At 42.5% G+C, this 21,893-nt stretch overlaps 1 protein-coding gene across 2 annotated transcripts; it reads left to right on the top strand.

Moving 5' to 3' along the window:
- Nucleotides 1-1,479: 1,479 nt before the first annotated feature.
- On the top strand, nt 1,480-9,035 carry LOC146634658 (protein NLRC3-like). 2 transcript variants are annotated; one of them, XM_085379139.1, is made up of 6 exons: nt 1,480-1,607; nt 1,720-1,869; nt 1,976-2,089; nt 5,324-5,400; nt 5,517-7,344; nt 8,855-9,035. In XM_085379139.1, the coding sequence occupies exons 1-6, from the start codon at nt 1,519-1,521 to the stop codon at nt 9,033-9,035; spliced, it is 2,439 nt and encodes an 812-aa protein (XP_085235265.1). In that variant the 5' UTR covers nt 1,480-1,518. The 2 variants fall into 2 exon arrangements, with proteins under 2 accessions (XP_085235265.1, XP_085235266.1); XM_085379140.1 differs by lacking the exons at nt 1,480-1,607; nt 1,720-1,869; nt 1,976-2,089; nt 5,324-5,400; nt 8,855-9,035 and adding an exon at nt 8,047-8,110 and having other exon boundaries at nt 5,667-7,344.
- Nucleotides 9,036-21,893: the final 12,858 nt, after the last annotated feature.

Genomic DNA, 21,893 nt, shown 5'->3' with positions numbered 1-21,893 from the left:
CTTATTAGGGCGGCATTAGGAAATAGCCCCCCTCCAAAGAATGAATCAATGAATGATGATAATAATAAAATGATTCAAAAGCAGAGCTCAGAGTGGTAGAATGGTCAAACATGGATCCACGGGTGGTTCAACTGCATTTGGTGACGTGACTAAAGCAAATCTTTCAAATAATCCCACCATCAACGGGATGTTGTCTCCTTTACTACGGTTACTTTACTTGGTCACCGTGTGAATTTCTTTGAAATGAACCAAATTCTTTTATTTGTCGGTTGTTGCATATTTAACCTCTACAGTCAGGAAAGGAGGAGATGAGGCCTCAACAATGTTGGGTTGTAGCTGTGCTTCAGGTTAGAGTGAGTGTCCATGGAATAAATGTAAGTCAGTGAACTGGAAACATGACTGTGTTCAAACTTTGTTTTCCTTTTTATAATGAGTCTAATCAAAGGTGGACAGAAGTATCTCCACTGTGACTTTTCTGTGTCACCATCAGAGCTTCTGCACAGTGTTTCTGGGGCAGATAACATTGCAGCATTATGGAGACATTATGGAGACAAAAAGAAAAGCGTCTGGACTTCTTTAAGTTTAACTTAAAGAAGTCCAGACGCTTTTCTTGGACTGTTGGTTTCAGTGTTTAGTCTCATTCACACACTCCCTCAGACTCTTCACACACTGATTTGCTGACATAAACACACTCCTGTGTGCTCTCTTGGCTTCACACACACACTGAGGACCATCTACAGACTGTGAGCTCAGTCTTCTTTGTCTTTGGAGCTGAACTCTGACAAAGTTAGGAACAAAACTTTCTCCAGCGTGTGAACTTTCCTCCTAGACTCAGTCTGAGCAGTCAGACCACATATTTCTACAGCAGCACATGAAGGTGTGGCTCACACACACACAGGTGAAGGAAACAGCTGCAGTATTAAAAACTGCTTCACTGTCTACAAATATATGAACTGAATGTTTCTTTCAGGCTGTAAAAACCTTATTTATCCTCCATTACAGTCCTGCATTCAGAGCATTACTTCTGTTATATTAGTACATGTATTTTATTCTGATGAACACATGAAACTCTGAGCTGGATTGAATCCATTGAATCAGAGTCCAGGACTCAGACTAAACACACTGAATGTGTCCTGAGCTCGGCCGCTGTTCCACAGTAACTGCTGTCAGAGTCACTGTTACTGAGTTAGCTTAGCTAGCAGAGCAGCTAGCAGTTAGAGTATGAACTCTGTAAGCAGTCAGCTCGGTCCTGGACATGGTTACTGACATAAAGCTGCTCTCTGCAGCCATGTTTGACCTGCTGCTTTGTAGGACTACAGTAATGGAGGATTTGGAGGCTGAACTGGGCTCTGTGACACTTTTTGTAGTGAACTGATGAAAGCTGCGTCTCAGATGGATGTTAGTCCAACACATCAGACACGACCTCTGCAGCTCTCAGTTGATGTGCACATGAATGATTTGTGTTTCCTCTGCAGGTGAAGGTAGAAAGTGTGTGTGAGCTGATGTGAACTGAGCAGCATGGATCAGTGTGAGGACAGAGAGGAGGGAGTCCCTCCCTCTAAAAGCACTCTGTGTGGGGAACATGAGAGCCAGACCAAAGCTCAGAGGTGAGATGACCATCTCTAACTGTCCATGACTCTTCTCCATGTCACAGCTCAGCACTCACATCACTGCTCCATCATTATTCACACTCATACCTCTGTGTGTGTTGTTTTAAAGCCCAGAGCTGTGGGGCGTACCAGGCTCAGCTGGACATAACCCTGAAACTAATCCAGAACCTGGACCTGAACCCAGCTGTGTTTCCTTAAAGAGCAACAGGTCGAAGGATGTTGGTGTAAAATTTAACAAAACTCTGTTATGTGACAAAGAGTAAGTACATTATTTTTATGAGATTGTTCATCATGTCTTTAATTTAATATTTCCAGTTTTTCCTTCCTGTCTCATGAAGCTGTGACATTTATTGTTTTTCTTTTAGGATCAATAAGAGGCCAGAATCTCCTGGACCTGAACCCAGCTGTGTTTCCTTAAAGAGCAACAGGTCGAAGGATGTTGTTATAGACTTTAAAGGCTGTTCTTCTGCTGCTGAGAGGTAATGTGTGTCTAGATGTTGTTCCTGACTCTGTATTTCTGAATAAATCCTCATGTTTAATATCAGCTCAGCTCTTTTTCACACATTTCTATGTTGGTATGTGAAGCGGTGTGTGTTGGAGTGTTTCCACAAACACAGCAGTCAGAGTGGAAAGAGTGGATGTTGTAGGAGGTGTTTGTGTAGTGAAGAGGCTGAGTGTCTGTAGGACTCCAGCTGCTCCAGCAGGTGTCTCCTTTGTGCTTTGCTTCAAACACAGTGTAGGGAGGAGCTTCCACTCAGGTGTTTCAGGTGTTGCTGGATGGAGGAGGACAAATAGTTTTTCCCTTCAGTGACACTTCAGCAGCTCAATGTTCTGGGAGATGTTTGTCTTTATGAAGGTTTATGGATTCTTGTTCTTACTTTGGTTAAACTGAGCAATACATTTTCCATCTAACATTTAAAGTAAATTTCCAGGTGAATAAAAGATCTGCAGCTGCAGCCTCTGTGATGTTTCACAGTCTGAAAGTAACAAATTCAACCAGAGTTCAAACAAAGGCTTAATATACGTGTGTGTTTGATATAATGCCAACAAGTACAAACAGGTGTTCTTACAGGTCTTAATCACAGAGGTCTGATAAGTCTGGTGACTTTCACACTCAGCAATTTTGCTGCCTTTTATTTTATATTGGCCTTTTTAAAGCCCTTCAAAGTCTCCCACATTCATACAGAGCTTTTAACACCAAACTCCTTTACAGTCCTTCTCCTCTCACACACGATCACACGACTGATTTGTCTGCAGCAGCTGTGTTACTGCTAGTATTTTATTATGTGTGTAATCTCCTCATATTGTTCCTGTGGTTTAGTTTGACTTCCTTCTGCAAACTCAGCTGCTCTGTTGCTGATACACGTCTCCATGAATATGATTGATCAGATGCTGCCAACACCATGTGTTTCATGTGAGCGCTCAGCTGAAACCCTGGGTTGACTTATCGAGTTAATAACAAGCTTCATGTGACTGTGAATGCTAAAGTGAATCCAGATAAAGGAAAGAGACCCTGCTAATGTTGGACTCACTTCTTAGTGTAGATCCCAGGAGGAAGTTCAACATAGCCATTCTTTGTGCTAGCTCGACCAAACCTGAGAGCACAGTGCAGGATAATGATCATCATCTGTCTCTGTCAAGGACATTTAAAATCCACAAATAACAAACATAATTATATTTGATCATTAAAAATGATGATTAAACAAAGTGTCAAACATACTTAAGTAGAAGGACTGATGTTTGTGTTAAAATACCCTCTTAAAGCTGAAATACTGATTCAACTTTCTCCAAAAGTTGATTCTGTTCATCTGGACGTAGCATTTTGTGGGAGAAACGTTTCGTCATCATCCAGGTGACTCCTTCAGTCTCAGCTGACTGCAGGTTTCCAATCTTATAAACAGGACATTTGAATAATAACTGAAACCAGCCCACTGAAGGAACAAAGGGCTGGGAGGTCAGTTCCTTAATCTTAATTATGCAAATTTGTGTGTGAATCTGTGAATGGGACTCATGACCATTGATCAACAACCACTGATCAATGGCCATGAGTCCCATTCACAGAGAGTTGGGGAATGGCTGCAATCACAGCATGTAAGATGGTGACAGATGTACCCTTAGGCCCCCTCCTCCATTCAGAGATGGTCTTTCCCTTTTCACGTAAATGGCCTCCTTGACTCCGCCCTCAAACCAGCGTTCCTCCCTGTCCAGGATGTTACATCCTCATCATTGAAAGAGTGTCCACTGGCCTGTAGGTGTAAATAGACTGCAGAGTCCTGGCCTGACGAGGTGGCTCTTCTGTGTTGTAGCCAAAGGTTGTTTGGTTTCCCCGATATGTAAATCCTGGCAATCCTCCTGCACTTAGCAGCGTACACTATGTTACTCTGTTACTCTGATCCTTGGGATGGACCAGTTTTTGGCGCAGTGTGTTTTGGGGTTTAAAAGCCACAGAGACCCGGTGTTTAGAAAAAATCTGTCTCAACTGCTCCGATACTCCTGACACGTACGGGATCACTACAGGTTTTTGCTTAAGCAGCGGCTGGTAAATGTGGTTATCCCAGCTTTGACAAAAGTCCAGCTGGAATAACCACATTTACTCTACGTCCAGATGAACAGAATCAACTTTTGGAGATTTACTTTCCTGGATGATTAAGAATGCATCAAGACGTTCCTCCTAAAGTGTTATTCAGTGTTGTGACAGTCAGCTGCTTCAGCTGCTGCTAGGATGGGCTGTGGCAAAGAGAACAGAGAAAATCCAAATCAGAGTTTTTCTCTGAATTAAAAGCAAGGAAACAACAATATATTCTACATGGTGAAACTGATGGTTTCTGGTGTTTGGGTCTGTTTTTCTGTATTCATGCAGATAAAGTGTAAACTCAGATGAATTATACCATCAAATGTTAAAGGAAAATATCAGGATGAGTGTCTGTGAGCTGAGAAGGACGTGAAGCGAGCAGTTTATCCCAGAGCTGAAGCTGCTCTGTGTGCAGAGATGAGCTCAGATTCCTGCTGTGATTGATCAACAGTCACAGAAATGTAGACTTGTAGTTATTACTGCAGTATGGTCACAGCAGATACTGATAAACATGTATTATGAGGATGGATGATCAAGTTTCTCACTCTCTCCTTTAAATCTCAGTTTTTTCTTCTTCACAGTTTATCTGTTAATTTATTAATGAATAACACTGAAAGAGTTTCTGTTATATTTCCCCTTGAACATCAGCTTATTAGGGCGGCATTAGGAAATAGCCCCCCTCCAAAGAATGAATAAATGAATGATGATGATAATAATAAAATGATTAAAAAGCAGAGCTCAGAGTGGTAGAATGGTCAAACATGGATCCACGGGTGGTTCAACTGCATTTGGTGACGTGACCAAAGCAAATCTTTCAAATAATCCCACCATCAACGGGATGTTGTCTCCTTTACTACGGTTACTTTACTTGGTCACCGTGTGAATTTCTTTGAAATGAACCAAATTCTTTTATTTGTTGGTTGTTGCATATTTAACCTCTACAGTCAGGAAAGGAGGAGATGAGGCCTCAACAATGTTGGGTTGTAGCTGTGCTTCAGGTTAGAGTGAGTGTCCATGGAATAAATGTAAGTCAGTGAACTGGAAACATGACTGTGTTCAAACTTTGTTTTCCTTTTTATAATGAGTCTAATCAAAGGTGGACAGAAGTATCTCCACTGTGACTTTTCTGTGTCACCATCAGAGCTTCTGCACAGTGTGGAGAAAGATCCAGAAGCAGAGCTGGACTGCAGACAGCCAGTCAGAGCAGCTGTGTACAAAGTAAGACTGAACATCTGTCTGCTGATGGACTCATTTCTGAAAACTGGACTTCTTGTGTTGTTCAGACATTGAAGAGTTTTCTTTCTCTTTAGTCTCATTGTTTTTCTTTCTTTCAGCAGATGTTGGTCTGCAGGAGGTTTTAGATGAACATAAGATCAGTCTGAGGAGGAGATGTGAACGTGTGACTGAAGGAAGTGATGAAACAGGAAGTAGAACCCTCCTCAACAGGATCTACACTGAGCTCTACATCACAGAGGGACAGAGTGAAGAGGTTCATACCCAACATGAGGTGAGGCAGCTGGAGACAGCTTCCAAGATGGACGCCCTCCATGACGCTCCAATCAGGTGCCAGGACATCTTTAAAGCCTTACCTGACCAACAGAGACCCATCAGAGTGGTTCTGACCAACGGCGTGGCTGGTGTTGGAAAAACCTTCTCAGTGCAGAAGTTCACTCTGGACTGGGCAGAGGGCTTGGAGAACCAACATGTCAGTGTGGTGGTTCTGCTTTCATTCAGGGAGCTGAACCTGATCAGAGATGAGCAGTACAGTCTTCTGGAGCTGCTCCATGTTTTCCATCCAACATTACAGAAGGTCACAGCAGAGAAGCTGGCTGTCTCTCAGCTTTTGTTCATCTTTGACGGCCTGGATGAAAGCAGACTTTCATTGGATTTCACCAACAGGAAGCTGCTGTCTGATGTCACACAGAAGTCATCAGTCAGCCAGCTGCTGACAAACCTCATCCAGGGGAATCTGCTTCCCTCGGCTCTCGTCTGGATAACTTCCCGACCCGCAGCAGCCAATCAGATCCCTCCTACACGTGTTGACAGGCTAACAGAAGTACGAGGCTTCACTGACGCCCAGAAGGAGGAGTACTTCAGGAGGAGATTCAGTGATGAAGAGCTGTCCAGCAGAATCATCTCCCACATGAAGACATCCAGGAGCCTCCACATCATGTGTAGTATCCCAGTCTTCTGCTGGATCACTGCTACAGTTCTGGAGCACATGTTGACTACAGAGCAGAGAGGAGAGCTGCCCAAGACCCTGACTGACATGTACTCACACTTCCTGCTGGTTCAGACAAAGAGGAAGAAGAACAAGTACCATGAGGGACATGAGACGAGTTCACAGGAGCTGACGAAGGCTGACAGGGAAGTTCTTCTGAAGCTGGGGAGGCTGGCGTTTGAACATCTGGAGAAAGGAAACATCATGTTCTACCAAGAAGACCTGGAGCAGTGTGGTCTGGAAGTGACAGAGGCCTCGGTGTACTCAGGAGTTTGTACAGAGATCTTCAAAAGAGAGTGTGAGATCTTCCAGAAACCAGTCTACTGCTTTGTTCATCTGAGCATTCAGGAGTTTCTGGCTGCTGTCTACATGTTCCACTGTCACACCAACAGGAAGACAAAGGTGCTGAAGATGTTTCTAAAATCAGAATCTTTCACCAAGATGATTTTCAGTCTTTTTGATAACAAAGATCTCCAATCACTTGATGTATTTCTGAGGAGAGTCATGGAGAAATCCCTCCAGAGTAAAAACGGCCACCTGGACCTGTTTGTTCGCTTCCTTCATGGCCTCTGTCTGGAGTCCAACCAGAGACTCTTAGTAGGTCTGCTGGGTCAGACAGAGATCAGTCCAGGAACCATCCAGAGAGTCATCAACAACCTGAAGAAGATGAACAGTGATGAAATCTCTCCTGACAGAAGCATCAACATCTTCCACTGTCTGATGGAGATGAACGACCTCTCAGTACATCAGGAGATCCAAGAGTTCCTGAAGTCAGAGAACAGATCAGAGAAGAAACTCTCTGAGATCCAGTGCTCAGCTCTGGCCTTCATGCTGCAGATGTCAGAGGAGGTTCTGGATGAGTTGGACCTGCAGAAGTACAACACATCAGAGCGGGGACGACAGAGACTGATTCCAGCTGTGAGGAACTGCAGAAAGGCTGGGTGAGTCCAGATGTGATCATTAACATCATTGATCAGTGTAGGTTAGTAGTTTAATGTTGAAAATAAAATCAGATTGTAAGCACAAAGTGTTTGTGTCCGTACGCTGCAACCTTCCACACCATTCCTTTATTGTACAGACTCAGCAGCAGCTCCATGGATCCCAAATCCAAGAGTGGAGAACAGATTTGAAGTGTGTCACATCCATGCAGTCACAGCTGTTTCCACCATGTTTCCACTGATATTAATCCTGTTCAATGACACGTTTCATATCAGTGAATATGTTCTTTAGGACGTCCACTGACATGTTTAAGTGTCCTGCTGGAAATCACTCAAATCATCCATGAAATCCATGAAAAATCCTTTTAGTGTTTCTAACTTCACCCTCTGTCCTCTCTCTCTCTCCATCCTCCTCACTGCTTCTTTCACTGATAATCACACAAACATCGTATTCAGCTACAAAATAACACAATAATATCATCTGATGATCATTATTATAAGAGCAGGATCCATATTTGATATCAGAGTAACACACTGCTTGGTTATGTGCAGTCATCATCAGTGACTGTGGGTCAAACAGAAGCTCTCTGATTGGTTGCTGACCTTGGTCACCTGTCCACTCTCACCTGTTTGTGTTTGCTCTCTCTTTGCTGTCTCCATCCTCTCTCTCCTTTCTCTCCCTCTCTGTCTTTGTACGTCACTCAGGTCCAATGGAAACAGTGACATTTACAAACCAATCAAAGACAAACTGATCCATGTCAGGTTATAACAATATTCAAAGTGAATACAGGCTGCTGCTGGACACAGACAGGTAACATCATTTTGACTTGCTGTCACCTGGATCTGGACTCATAAACACTGAAGCCCTGAACAGGAATACAAATCATTTTCTGCCAACTAGCGACACAGCAGCAGATAATGGCTCAGAAAGCTCAAATGAGCCAATCATTTCTGTGTTTAGTTCCTCTGAAATCAGATCTGATATCAGCAGCTCTGAGTTCATTCATCATTATTGTCCAGTGATGAGATTTCTGCTCCGTTTGGTAACAGTCAGCAGGTTTTTCCTGCGTGTGGACGTGAACAGTCGTACCTGACAGCAGGTAGCAAACAGAGATCATCTTTCCAGCTGGAACTCTTCACTGAGCTGAACTCATTCAAAATGTTCTGGAGTCAAAACAGGAAACAGTCCAAATGTGTGTCTTCACTCTGACTCTGGATCAGATCTCAGTGACAGACTGTGGACATTATGGAAGCCTAAATGTGACACCATCTTCCTCCTTCATCTGCAGATTAAAGCCAAACAAAGATTCTCATTAAAAGTCTGCAGGTCTGAGAGAGACTCAATCGTTGTGTCATGTCAAACACAGTAAGAGGAGCTGAAGCACAGATGTGAAGAGCAGATTCATCAGATTATGACCTCACTCTGTTTTGTCTTCATATACATTCAGTCTGTGTTTATAATGCAGATTTTCTGCTTTTATAATAACACATTTTATATTTTCTATCATCACAGACTGACTCAGTGTCGACTCTCAGAGTCTCACTGTGAAGTTGTGGCCTCAGCTCTGAAGTCCAACCCCTCCCATCTGACAGAGCTGGACATGAGTAACAACTACAAGCTGCAGGATTCAGGGATGAAGCTTCTGTGTGCTGGACTGGAGAGTCCAAACTGTCGACTGGAGACTCTGAGGTGAGTTCACTGACTGCGGCTGTTGTTGTTTTTCTATATTTCATGTCTTTGATGTTTGAAACTTTCTTCAGTTCCTAAATGTTCAGGATGTGTCTGAAGACAAATGTGAAGAAGTTTGAGTGCTTTCAGAAATGTTGTCTTTCCAAACGACTGAACAACAGTTTTTCCTTTTGGCTCCAAACAGAAGTGACAGACTTGAGCAGGGTTCATTTAAAGGCTGACAGAAGTGGAGTGGTGACGGGGAGATGTTTGACAGGACAGTGTTTCAGCCTCCACAGGTTCATGTTGTGCTCCATCAGTCAGTGAAGATGAAGTCAGTGCTGATGAGGCTGTAGAGTGTGTGAGGGATGTGAATGAGGATGATGAAGATCTGATGATAGCAGATAAAAACAGGCTGCAGAGACTTTGAGCCATACAGGGCACACAGTGTGTGTACAGAACAGCTGAAATCATTATGGAGGCCTCACTGGGATATGGAAGCATCACAGTACAGCTTCAGTGAAGCTTTAAAGTCTCTGATATGAGATGAGAAATGAAGCAGCCAGAGCTTTTTCATGAGTGGAAACCCACTGTGACTGTGAGCTGCTGCTACAGCCTCCAGATTAGCCAGCAGCTCATCCTGCTCAACATTTCCTCACCAACTTTAATGGAAGTGTGATGTTTTCAGCTGGAGTGATGGTCAGGGTGGCCTCCCTCTCCTCTTCTTCTCCTCTTCCTCTTTCCTTTGTAAAGCCACTTCTGCTGCTTTCATTCATTTGGAAGTCCTGTAGCTGAGTTTGGGAGAGACTAACAGCCTCGGCAGCAGAGGGGAGAAAGGCTGTAACTGTTGGGTCTGTGTTTCCACAAACCCCGCTAATTCTAGAGACTTATTCATCATGAAGAAAACAAGACAGTCGATCGATCCATTACTTGCGCAAGGGAGGCCTCGTCTGTGTCCAGCACGACAATGACCCCAATGGTGGCCTCCTCTCGCTGCCTTTTATTGACAATCTTCAAACAATAGTTTACAAAGCACCTCCCCTTGCAACCCCCCTTTGGTTACATAGACAAGGCACTGTATGTAAGTGTGTGTGTGTGTGTGTGTGTGTGTGTGTGTGTTACCTCCTGCTGACCAAAGGGTCATAAACCCAGGAAGTTTACATCAAAAGAAACAGATCTTTCAGATAGGATGTATCTACAATAAAACCTCCCCCAGGACAGAGTGGTTGGAGAGGTGGCCAGGATCAAAGGAATGGCTTTGATCCTACTGCTTAAACTAAGACTGTACAAATTTAAGAAACACAATGGCAACATTCAACAATTAGACTTAACATTTCCCTCCTTTTTGTCATTGTTCTTAAATTTCAACTTATGCACCCTTTGTTTGGACAGTGTCAGTATAGATTTCATTCATACACAGTAAACTACATCCTATACATAAGCAAATCAGTATCAACAGTCCAAAAACAGGAATTAATTTTTTCAAAAGAAGATGCCACCAAGGACCAGACGGTAACCAAGCTATCCAGCCTTGTGGCGGATCTACTCCTGTCGTGCAATTCATTATGTATTTCTTCAAGTAAACAACTGAATGTCAAAGGTCAAACAAGAAGAATCATCATTCTCAAAAATCATATGTCACTACAATCCAACTGTATACAGACATAGGTATTTAAACGCATCAGTTGACTTTATTGTTTGTCCATATGGCTCTCAGCTAACTTCAAAGCTGCAGCCTGGTCAACACCCTTCTTTATGACTCCTATCAACCCCCCAAATCTTCTCACTGTAGGCATCCTGTGGGGGTTAGAGTCAACTGGTGAATTATCTGCATTTACAACTCTTCTCCTGTCCTGTTGTCACCACAGAAAAAGCTTTGTAAAGGAAATTGGATCAAGCTGTTTTGAACTTCTTGGCTCGAAACCTCAAGTGTTCATGATGTAATGTAGACAAAAGGCTTCTCTGTTTACATCCTTCTTGCAGAAAACAAAAAGAATAGGTGATGTTGCCATGTTCCATGGTTGATCTCCAACTTGGGCTAATCCATTGTCCTTCATACACATAGGCAATTGGCCTGTTTCCAGTTCGTTTAGCTGTTCAATGTCCTGCAACAAGTCATATTCTTTGAGTCAGACGAGCAGGTCTGTCTCACCAGAGCAGTTCACCTTCCCAGCTACTGGTGAATCAACCTTCCATTCAGGTTCAGAGCAGTTGAAAAGTTGGCAGTGTTCCCGGATGTGTTGCTAAAGCAACCAGACAAACTGCCTCGCTCTCAGTGATGCTATAGGGCCACAGTCCAGAAGAATGTGTAGCCAGTGGCATCACAAGCATAACCATTGGTCTCATTCTTTATGTGAGCGGTTGTGTTCTTAAACTGCCACCAGTAGTTGTTGAAAACCCATGCTGGTACTGGGTGTGGTTTGCTCTGTTCCAGTGCGCTCCCTGTCATCCCACTCAGGGTCCACAGGCACAAGAAGATGCACAGCACATTCCCAGCCATTCTGATGAGTACCTGTGGCTCAGTTGGTTTCTTCACCGGATTGAGACGAGGGGCCCTGGAGGCTTTCCCCCCCCTTTGTTCCCGGTCTTCCTGCCACTTACTCCGAGCTGGCCTGGATGTGTGTCACCTTCTTGCAGTGCGCTTGATATATCCAAGTGTTCCTTCCAGCAATCTTCACTGCTGTGGTCGTCGTCAGCAGCATCCGATATGGACCTTCCCACCATGGACTGGACCAGCACTTCCTCTCCATGGCCTTATCAACATCCAATCTCCAGACTTCAGACTCTGCTCCTGCGGAGAAACAGAATCATCTGGCAGATCATTTGTTCTCATGACTACTTTACTTTTAAACATTTTCAAGCATCTAATCTGCTAATACGCTCTCTCTTCTGCTTTTCTATCATCACTACAGAAGACTGGAACTCTAAATGCTCTAACATGTGTAATCTCAAAGAGTCAGACCATTCTCTGTTGGAGTAATCCTCATGTACTTATTCTATACAGTCTAACCATGTCCTGCCTGTCTTCCTAAATCTTAACTTTACTATTCCATTAGTTCTCTCTGCCTGCAAAAGTTTTTTTTTTTAAAAAGTATTTAATAATCCTAGAATGAGTATAACGACTGCTCATTTCCCTCCTGTTTGAGACATGGCAAAGCCAATGGCTCAAAATAGCAGCAGTCTTATACAAATTATCAGGCAGTACTGGTTTATCACACAGATAAAAAATCATCCTGCAAGCTTGCTCCCTCTGTAAGTCACAACTGTTTTCCTGCTGTAGGTGAGTGGGCCTGCATGTCTGCTGATGCTGTACTGATAAAAGGTTAACACCATGTTTAACTACAGCTGCTTCTTTTGTGATCTTATCTGCAAAACTTTCCCTAATGCAACTGGATCTTTCCCTCACATGTGTGCTGCACATTTACAAACGGCAATTCTACTGGTTAATAACACTGCCTCCAGCAGATTTTGCAAGAGTTTGGTGTGTTCTGCAGGTTTCCCTGTAGAGGTTGTCACACCTCGTCTCACTCACTGCACTACAAAGAAATGTACAGTAGCAAATGTATACTGCCTATCAGTGTATATTGTCTCTCTACAGCTTTACACACTTCCGTTAAAGCTAGCATCTCTGCTGCTCAAGCAAATATGAAACATGCTAGTTGTCCTACATAGATAACTCTCTCTCACTGTCTGCTACAGTAAAACGTGTTCTAGTCTGTCCCTCTGCTGTTGTAAAACTCAAACCATCAGCAAACCAAACCTTTCCCTCAACGAGTGGCACATCTATTAAGTCATCCCTCAGCTTACACTTCTCCTCGCGCTCTCTACACTCATGAGAAGTGCCCTCCTCCGTTGGCAAAAAGGGTTGGACAGATTCAGAATTGTGCACCACTTTATGGTAATATGTGTGGTTGTGAGAGTAACATTAAAGACAAGTGTCTTGTAGGTGTCAGAAATGTAAGTTTAGTCTGCAGTAGTAGACATCTACCTCGTGTGGAACTAACAATGTCAAAAGGTGAAATAAACTATTGAAACATTGTACAGCTTAAACTGCTGCACATACTGATCTCATGCATGGAGGTAAAGCACGAGCAACTAGAGCTAATCTTTTAGGATAGTAAGTTACTGGCTTCACTTGTGGAAAAAGTGCTGTTAGTTATTTTACAGTCACCTGGCATTTGTGCTGTTCACAGAACCACAAGTCCATCGCTGGACCTCCTCTGCGCTGTCACTTTCTGGAGCTTGGCACGCTCCCTCAGGTTCCATTTTCCAACGCTGCTGAAGATTTAACCCTAGAACACTATCGCTATAAATAGTAACACGATCACTAATGCCGGGTGATTTTTACCCGATATAATATAACCAATGAAAAGTAATCAAATATATCAAAATATGACAACACATGACAAATTAGAGTGGTCTTCTTTTACTTTCAACTGTGCCATGTCTAACAAAATGAAAAATAAAACTCCTAAAACAAAATAATGACTCTGGAAAGCTGGTCTTTGGTCCACCCATTCCTGGGACATTTGAGACTTCCCTGGTGATGGCACAGGCTCCTCGACATGCAAACAGCTTAGTTGTCTTCCTTAACGTCAACGTCGAAACTCTTTCATCTTATTTAAGATTTGCTGTGCAAAGTCTCCTCGTGACGATCCTTTGGAAGACCAGTAACACAGCTCTCTGTGCTGAAGGTGATCTCCGATCCTCCTGAAAACTCTCTCCTGGCCTCAGCTTCCATCTTGTGGACGATCCTCTCAGTCACTCCTTCTCGTCATGGCACCTCACGATATCTACAAATTAAAAAATGACACTCCTCTCGCCACACGGCTTTCGCCATGTGTCAACTCCCCAATGAGACATGTACAAGAGTGTTGCACAGTCTCCCTAAAACAATCTCCAAGGTTTGTCCCTTGGAGCAGCTTCACTCCAAGCTGTAACCCTGTGTAAAAACATTAGTCAGCATTGAAATGTTCAGCTTGTTTAGCTCCCAGCTCCTGTATCCTAGAAGACAAAGTCTTAAAATTAAAACAACTTCACATTTGCAACCAACTATAGATCATAAGAGTAATAAAGTATTCAGCATCACAGAGACAAGTATCATTGCAGGTTTATTCTAAACTCATTAAACTCCTACTTTTCCCCATAATTTGTTCCAAATTATTTAACATCTCACCGTCATTCCACATTGTAATCAGTGACGTCCCTTAAGTTTGTTACTCACCATGAGCCCAACAGTGTGGTCAGATAATGGGCCCCGATGTAACTATTCTGTAACCACTGCACATCTGTTCAATTGTCACTCGTCTGTCTGTGCTGAATCCTTTACAAGCACTCTTAAAGAAAAACAACATTAGCCAAACACAAGGTTCATCCCGGTTGTCAGGTGTCGGCCATCCAGATTCCAGAGGAGCTGTGAAAAGTCATAAAGTTAACACTCGCTGTGGAAAAAGTAACAATGGTCTCATCACAGTATGTCTCACACTGCATTCATTTCTTCCCTGTAACATTCTCTCAAAAACACAGTGTAATTTCATCATCAACATATAGCCTGTAACTACAGTTCTCTTCATACAAAATCTCAGTAATCCTGTGGTAGAGAAACATCATTAAGTTGTGTCCTGCTGTAAACCACATGATCAAATCACATGATTAACCATCTGCTGTAAAGAGAAATGTAAATGTTAGCGCTGCGCAGGTGTGTACACACTTTCTCACAGTAATCTCTGTGAGCAACACAAGGTAGTGAATGACACACACATGGTAAATTCACAGACATAGAATTTAAACTAAAAAGGTTAAATTTTCAGAGTTCACATAGTCATGTGACCCAAGTTTCCTCCTGTGGTCTCCTTCTGCTCCTGCAACAGAGACACACACAGAGACACATCCACACCTTTGTCAGGTGGGGGTTGACTTCACACAATGGTGTTAAGTCAGTCAGTCTTGTCAGCTTTTGTCAGTCAGTCAGTTTCCCATTTATTTTAAAACTCTTACTCATTCACTCAGTGATTCCTTCTTTTGCTAATTGTGGAAATTATCGTCGCATCCGTTTCCACGCTCAGCAAAACAACGTCATTTCAAAAAGAAAAATAATTTAGACTGGATTTTCTCGCTGAATCCTTTTGGACAGGAACTTGTCTCAAATAAGTGGATTTCTCCTGAGCCCATTTTAATTTTGGAGAAGCTCACTTTGCAACAGTTTTCTCGACGACGCTTCGATTCTGATCGTGCTCAAACAGAGATCATCAAACAAAACTTTCAGTGCACCATGAAAGTAACAAAATAAAAGAAAGAAAATAAAGGAAATCAAAGGAAAGAAAGGCCTTGTTTAAGTCATGACACGTGTTCTTCATGCCAGGGGGATAAATCGTCACAACCCAATTGGCAGGCTCAACTTAAATAACAAAAGACAAATCAAACAGCCAGTTTAATCTCAAACATTCATCCAATCAGCCATACACACAACATACAGCATAACCCTGTTGTCTTAGCACATAATAAGTTTTAGTTCTCATGTAACTAAATGTGTGCCATGGTAAAACTTCTTCACACACCAGAAACTCACAATCAGCTCACTCAGCTCACTCAGTTAAGACCTCTCATCTATGATGCAACCATCTGTCCTCCTATAATATTCAGTCCACTAGTCTATGTATCACTTTCATCTTACTAGTGACTTGGACAAGATGACAAACAGAATCTCATGCTTAAGATGCTGTCTGGTCTTCATGAGTATCATTTATGTGTAAATGCATGTAGGGTTAGTATAGTTAATGCATTTTCAGTATGTTTTTGTGTTCTTCTCTCATCACACTTTCATTATTCTCATCACTGCTTAAAACAACACACATCTCTCTCTGTTTTTTTTTTCTTTAACTGTACTTTTCTCCAAAACAGAAAATAGCATTACAGCTGTTTCAGACTTAGAAACACCAAACACTCTTCGTGCTATCATTCATCCACACAACTATTTTATTTCTTTTTGTCCACTGGGCAGGTGACCTGCAGAATCACGTCTGCCCCAGCTGGATACCTTTCACACACACCATGACGTCAGACACACTCACGGACTGGATCAGGAGAAAAACTTTCTTCATCTTCACACTCTGGGACAGAAACACCATATGTTTTTTTTTGTTTGTTTGTTTGTTTTGTGTCAGGGATGGATATGTAGTTGTAACGTTTGTGTTCACTAACTTTACTTTCTGTTTCCTACCCTGCCCAGTCTGTCTTGGACTCAATGCTTCTCCCAATGTCTCTCCATACTCAGCCTCTGCTCTCTCACGCTCTTCTCTGGCTCTACTTTCTGCTAACATTCTTGCTTCTCTCCTCTTCTGAACCTGCTCCAGCCACAACTTAGCAATTGCTAACTGCAATTCCTTCCTCTGCTTCGCTTTACCTGTTTTACCTGCTACACTTACAGCTATTCTTTCTACCAGCATTTTACACTGAACTTCCACTAATGTCCCTTCAAATCCACATTTCTTACGCCAACAACCTACATACTGCGTACTGCCTGGTAAAAATTTCTCCATAAATTTTAAATCTCCTTCTAAGGCAGACTTACACATTTTATTCTCCATTAACAATCAGCCACACTCACGCAGACCACGTCTGGCCCGCACACACACACAACATAGGCCTATCGCTTGCGTCTGCACGCACAGCTAGCGCTCTCTGTTGAAAACTCTCAAACGCCCCATATGGCGGAGAATTCAACCTTCAGACACTCTCTAACGCCCCAAATGGCGGAGATTCCGGACTCCTTCACGGCGGAGACGCCGAACCTAGGTTATCTCCACGCCCCAAATGGCGGAGAACTCTCTACGCCCCAAATGGCGGAGAAGCCTGCGTCTCTCTCACGCGGCTAGCGCGCTCCCGGACTCACGTTTAACGCACAGCCCGTAGCCGCTCTCTAAGGCCTTCTGTACTCACTGTTTGTTTACGTTCATGGGAAGAGCCTCTGGATCCCGTCAATCGTCATCCATCCCGAGGGGAGGTCAGGAGCAAACTTCCCGGCCTGGTGGCAAGCCAAAAACACCAGGGCTTTACGTCAATCATCCCAGACGTTGCGGTGGCGTCCTCTCCCTCTCCTCGGTGGATGCAATGTGTTAGGCTCCGGCTCCGAAGGACCAAATAAATGTTGGGTCTGTGTTTCCACAATAGTGATGGGTCGTTCGCGAACGACGCGAGCCGGCTCCTTATCGCGAGCCGTCACGTGGGTTTTTTTTTTTTTTCTTTCTCTCAGCCTCTCTCTCGCACTTTTTTCCCGCTTCACTCTGCACGCGGGCCTTGTGCTTTACGCTGGGCAGAGGGGGGAGGGGCGGTAGTTACACTCAGTAGCACAGGAACAGAGCCAGAGGGAGAGAAAGAGAGGCAGGGACAGCAACATTAGAAAGGTATAGTAATCATCCACAACTATTTTCGGTTGCAGATGATAAAGGATTGAGAAAGTTTATTCATGCAGGTCCATATGACAGAGAATATGCATGTTCTTTTAGTTTTCATATTATAATTTATATTTAATTGTGTTGTGGTTTGCAGTGTTTTGTGTTCTTTTCACTTTAAATTTGTGAAAGGAAAAAGCTGAAAATTTAAATAGTTAAAACTTGAAATGTGAATAGTTGATTTTTGTATTATATGATTTATTTATTACATTTTATGTGGAGTGAATAAATAAAAGTATATTTACGGTGGCCCCTAGAGACAAAGCACGAACTCTGAAGCATGTACAAACTCCAAAACACGTAAAAACACGTACAAACTCCAAAACACGTAAAAACTCCAAAACATGTAAAAACACGTACAAACTCCGAAGCACGTAAAAACTCAGAAGCACATAAAAACTCAAAACACGTACAAAAGACAACAGAAGTGCTCCAGGATGCTGGGCGCAGTGTTGAGCCTTTGTTATCTTGTGGCTACACAAGCCAGCAAGTACCAACGACCGGATTTGGTGTGTGGTAATAACAGGTAAATGAACTTTTTTTTTAAATTATTTGAATATATATATGAGTGCCTGTGTATAAATACACAAACAATACACACATGCTTTCAATTGTGTAATTTAAGTGATCTAGTAGCTCTGCTTTGGAAGTTCAGTTCATGCTAGAACTGTGTTTTGGAGTTTGTACGTGTTTTGTCTCTAGGGGCCACCGCATATATTTATATATAAACATATATAAATAAAACCACTTGTTTTTACGTTAGTAATTCCTTTTGTGCATAATTTTATATTATTGTTAATAATAAATTAATTAAAGCAACAAAACAACCTGAAGAGCCGGTTCGGAGCCGAAAGAGCCGGCTCTTTTTAGTGAGCCGAACCGAAAGAGCCGGATCTCTAAAAAGAGCCGGAAATCCCATCACTATTCCACAAACCCCGCTAATTCTAGAGACTTATTCATCATGAAGAAAACAAGACAGTCGATCGATCCATTACTTGCGCAAGGGAGGCCTCGTCTGTGTCCAGCACGACAATGACCCCAATGGTGGCCTCCTCTCGCTGCCTTTTATTGACAATCTTCAAACAATAGTTTACAAAGCACCTCCCCTTGCAACCCCCCTTTGGTTACATAGACAAGGCACTGTATGTAAGTGTGTGTGTGTTATGTGTGTGTGTGTGTGTGTGTGTGTGTTACCTCCTGCTGACCAAAGGGTCATAAACCCAGGAAGCTTACATCAAAAGAAACAGATCTTTCAGATAGGATGTATCTACAATAAAACCTCCCCCAGCACAGAGTGGTTGGAGAGGTGGTCAGGATCAAAGGAATGGCTTTGATCCTACTGCTTGAACTAAGACTGTACAAATTTAAGAAACACAATGGCAACATTCAACAATTAGACTTAACAGTAACACCACCACTTTACTCTGTTCTACCTGTCACATCATTTTATCAGGAAACAAATATGCTCATGTTTTTACTATGTTTGTCTTGAAGATGTAAGAAGATCACATGGTGCTTTTTATTATTGTGTTGGTTTGTTTGCTGTCTCTTGGATGGAGCCCAGCTGTGCGTGGCCCCTGGGCCTGTGGTCAGAGTGTGTGCTGGATAATCCGGCCCAGGATGAGGCCAAACTGACATGGGATGAAATGTCTGTCACATAATTGAGCTTTGTGAGAAATGTACGACTTTAATGTGAAACATTCAGAGTTTTTTCTCTTGTTGTGTTTGAAGCAAAGTTACAGAGGTTTGATTACAGACACAGCTGAGAGTTTGTAATCTGTCATCATTTTAAAAGGTTTACATTTCTTCAGTATATCCACATTTGCAGCTGGTACCTCAACCTCCACTTGTCCAACACAACTGCTGTCCACTGCCTCCATGACATTGTGATTTTGCTGTTGGTCTTCTGTCAGATCTTCATCAATCACTTCTGCACGGGGCACACCTTCAGACTCTGCAGCTGCATAACAAAAGCCTGTAAGATAAAATTAGACATAAGGTAAATGTACACCAATATTCCAATGACAGGTGTGTGATTCATCTGGAAGTTATGTGCGGATTAGTGTACAGTGATAGCAATTTAGTATGTTTTTAGAGGGGGGGGGGGTTGTTTACCTCCGATGGGTGCTCTTTTTCGCTTCCGTTGCGTACGCCTTGAGTGCCGGTCCGAGTCTGATACAGGTATGTCGTCATGCCCCATGTGCAGTGTTGGTGCCCAGTCTGGATTTGTTACATCCATTTCATATGCTGGTTTGCCTGCAATAATGCCAAATCATAAGCTACTCAGTCGACATGACGTGGTTCTGCAGCATCACACATTAGCATGTTTTATCTCATTATCTATGACCTCAGCACATTGAAAATAACACTAAAAGCCTTTCAAGAGTGATATGAATTAATTTAGAACTCACCGGAAAGAAAATGCCGTGAGCAAACCAACAAAAAGCTGGGGATTGCAGAGAACTCGATATCCGCTCGTCTCACCGCTGCAATCCAAGCCTGACGTCTTTGTTTAGTAATATCGGATACATGGGATCCCTCACGTTGCCTCCAGGATGGAAAACGATGAAAAGAGAGCCCGTTATCCAGCTTCTTGCCTTCACGATCGTGTGATCTAACGTTGCAACCGACAACACAACACGTACGATCCATAGCTGAAATGGTATCCTTTGGCTGGCCTACTGTCATGGCGGAAGGGGGCGTGGCCCATCTCCCGTGACATCACGCTCCAAAGCCCTATAGGTGGGAAAATGTACCATGTCGACCAATCAAAAATGATATGGAAACATGACATTTGGTTGTTTAGCAAAAGGGGGAAGTTTTAGGAGTGACCGGCAAGAGAGAGCGAGTGAGCGAAAGAGAGAGAGAGTTTTGATACGTGAGAGATTTGTGACGTTTACCGTGTTTGGTCTCAAGTTAGTTTGTTGTCTTGTGTATTTAGTGTGTAGCTGTTGTTTTGTTTTGTGTGTCAGTTCTACTAGTGATCGTCACAGTTGCTGCCTTAAAGCCAACAAAGGCAGATTGCAGTGTAAACGCTGAGTGACACACCTGCTGTCAGACCTGCAGGTTTATCCCTGTGCTGTTCTCATATGTGTTAGAGTGACACAAACTATTGTTTGACACCTGATTGTTCTGTAAATAGTTTGAAATGATTATATGAAAAACGTCTGAGCCTTGGCTGCATTTTTTGGTAAATAGTACCATATAACTTTGTTGTTTGCAAAACGTGTGCGTATTTTTAAAAATGTACAATCTCTATTTGCATTTCAAGTTATGAAGATGATTCGTTAAACATGTGTGTGGTTTTTACAGTCAAAATATCACTTTCTACTTGTATTTTAAATTTTGTCTGAATTTAGATAAATTGTGCTGATACAGTTGGTCAAAATGAGAAAATAACAGATTGGCAAGATGAACTGTTTTTAAAGGTAAAATATAGAGGCCACATCAAAAGTAGTCAAGAAGGGTTAAAGGCTAAAAGCAAAGTTGTCACCAAGTACTGTTTATATTTGTGTGTATTGCTGCAGCTTTTTTGAGTATTAATTTGGTGCCTTTGTGTGAAATAATGGTATTGTGAGTGATCCATATAGTCACAAAGAATAGCCACTTGTTTCTGTGCTACCAAAGTTCCCCGGCTTTCATTCAAAATGTGTTTATCGTCAGCACCTGCACATTAAACTACTTAAACATTATAAATGTCTTCAAGCTCACACTGAGGCCTGTGGGGTACTATCAGCCACTGAGACAGTACACACATTTATATGTGTTTGTATATGAATATTTCATACTTTAAGACTGCCTGTTTATTTAAGGGAGATGAACAAAATACATTGGAATTGTACAAAATAATATCATGGATGATAAATTAAATAGATTTTAAGTAGATGCTTGTGCATTCTTAAAGTCTTATATGTTGAACTGAACTATGTGATCTGTTCAAAGCCTTAATCTTAATTTGAAGTGAAATGTGCATTTTGAGTTTATACACTATGTATATAAGGCGACCGTTTCCTTTTGCAGTATTTTTGTGTGGTGTACTTTTCTATGTCTTAACAAAAGGGGAACAAAGGTGTTTAAGTTCACCTAGGATGATGTGTTTTAATTTTCACATGGTCTTGCTTGAATTTGACCCTGACAAAGGCGTATGAACTCTGTCAGCTGTTTGGAGTTTCCATTTTCTAAACTTCTACATTCTGAACCTTCTTCAGCTCTGAACAGATGATGAAACACTGAATGATTTCAAGCTCACACTTTGTCTAATAAACTTACATCTTTCATTCTTTATACAGATTGTGGAACTGTGGTTTGTCAGAGATCAGCTGTGATTATCTGGCAGCAGCACTGAAGTCCAACCCCTCCCATCTGAGACAGCTGGACCTGAGATACAACGACAAGCTGCAGGATTCAGGAGTGAAGCATCTGTGTGGTTTCCT

This window comes from Diplotaxodon limnothrissa, linkage group LG3 (genome assembly GCF_057381915.1).
Source record: "Diplotaxodon limnothrissa isolate DT_005_m linkage group LG3, D_limnothrissa_male_GT1.1, whole genome shotgun sequence".
NCBI classification, from domain to species: Eukaryota; Metazoa; Chordata; class Actinopteri; order Cichliformes; family Cichlidae; genus Diplotaxodon; species Diplotaxodon limnothrissa.
Note: the sequence above shows the minus strand (reverse complement) of the source record. Positions and strands in the feature narration are given on the sequence as shown.

Bases quoted from the DNA above. Each gene is read 5' to 3' on its own strand.
- LOC146634658 (XM_085379139.1), top strand. From the start codon at position 1,519: ATGGATCAGTGTGAGGACAGAGAGGAGGGAGTCCCTCCCTCTAAAAGC. The intron at 2,090-5,323 runs GTAATGTGTGTC...TGTCACCATCAG, and splicing joins TGTTCTTCTGCTGCTGAGAG to AGCTTCTGCACAGTGTGGAG. The intron at 7,345-8,854 runs GTGAGTCCAGAT...CTATCATCACAG, and splicing joins AGGAACTGCAGAAAGGCTGG to ACTGACTCAGTGTCGACTCT.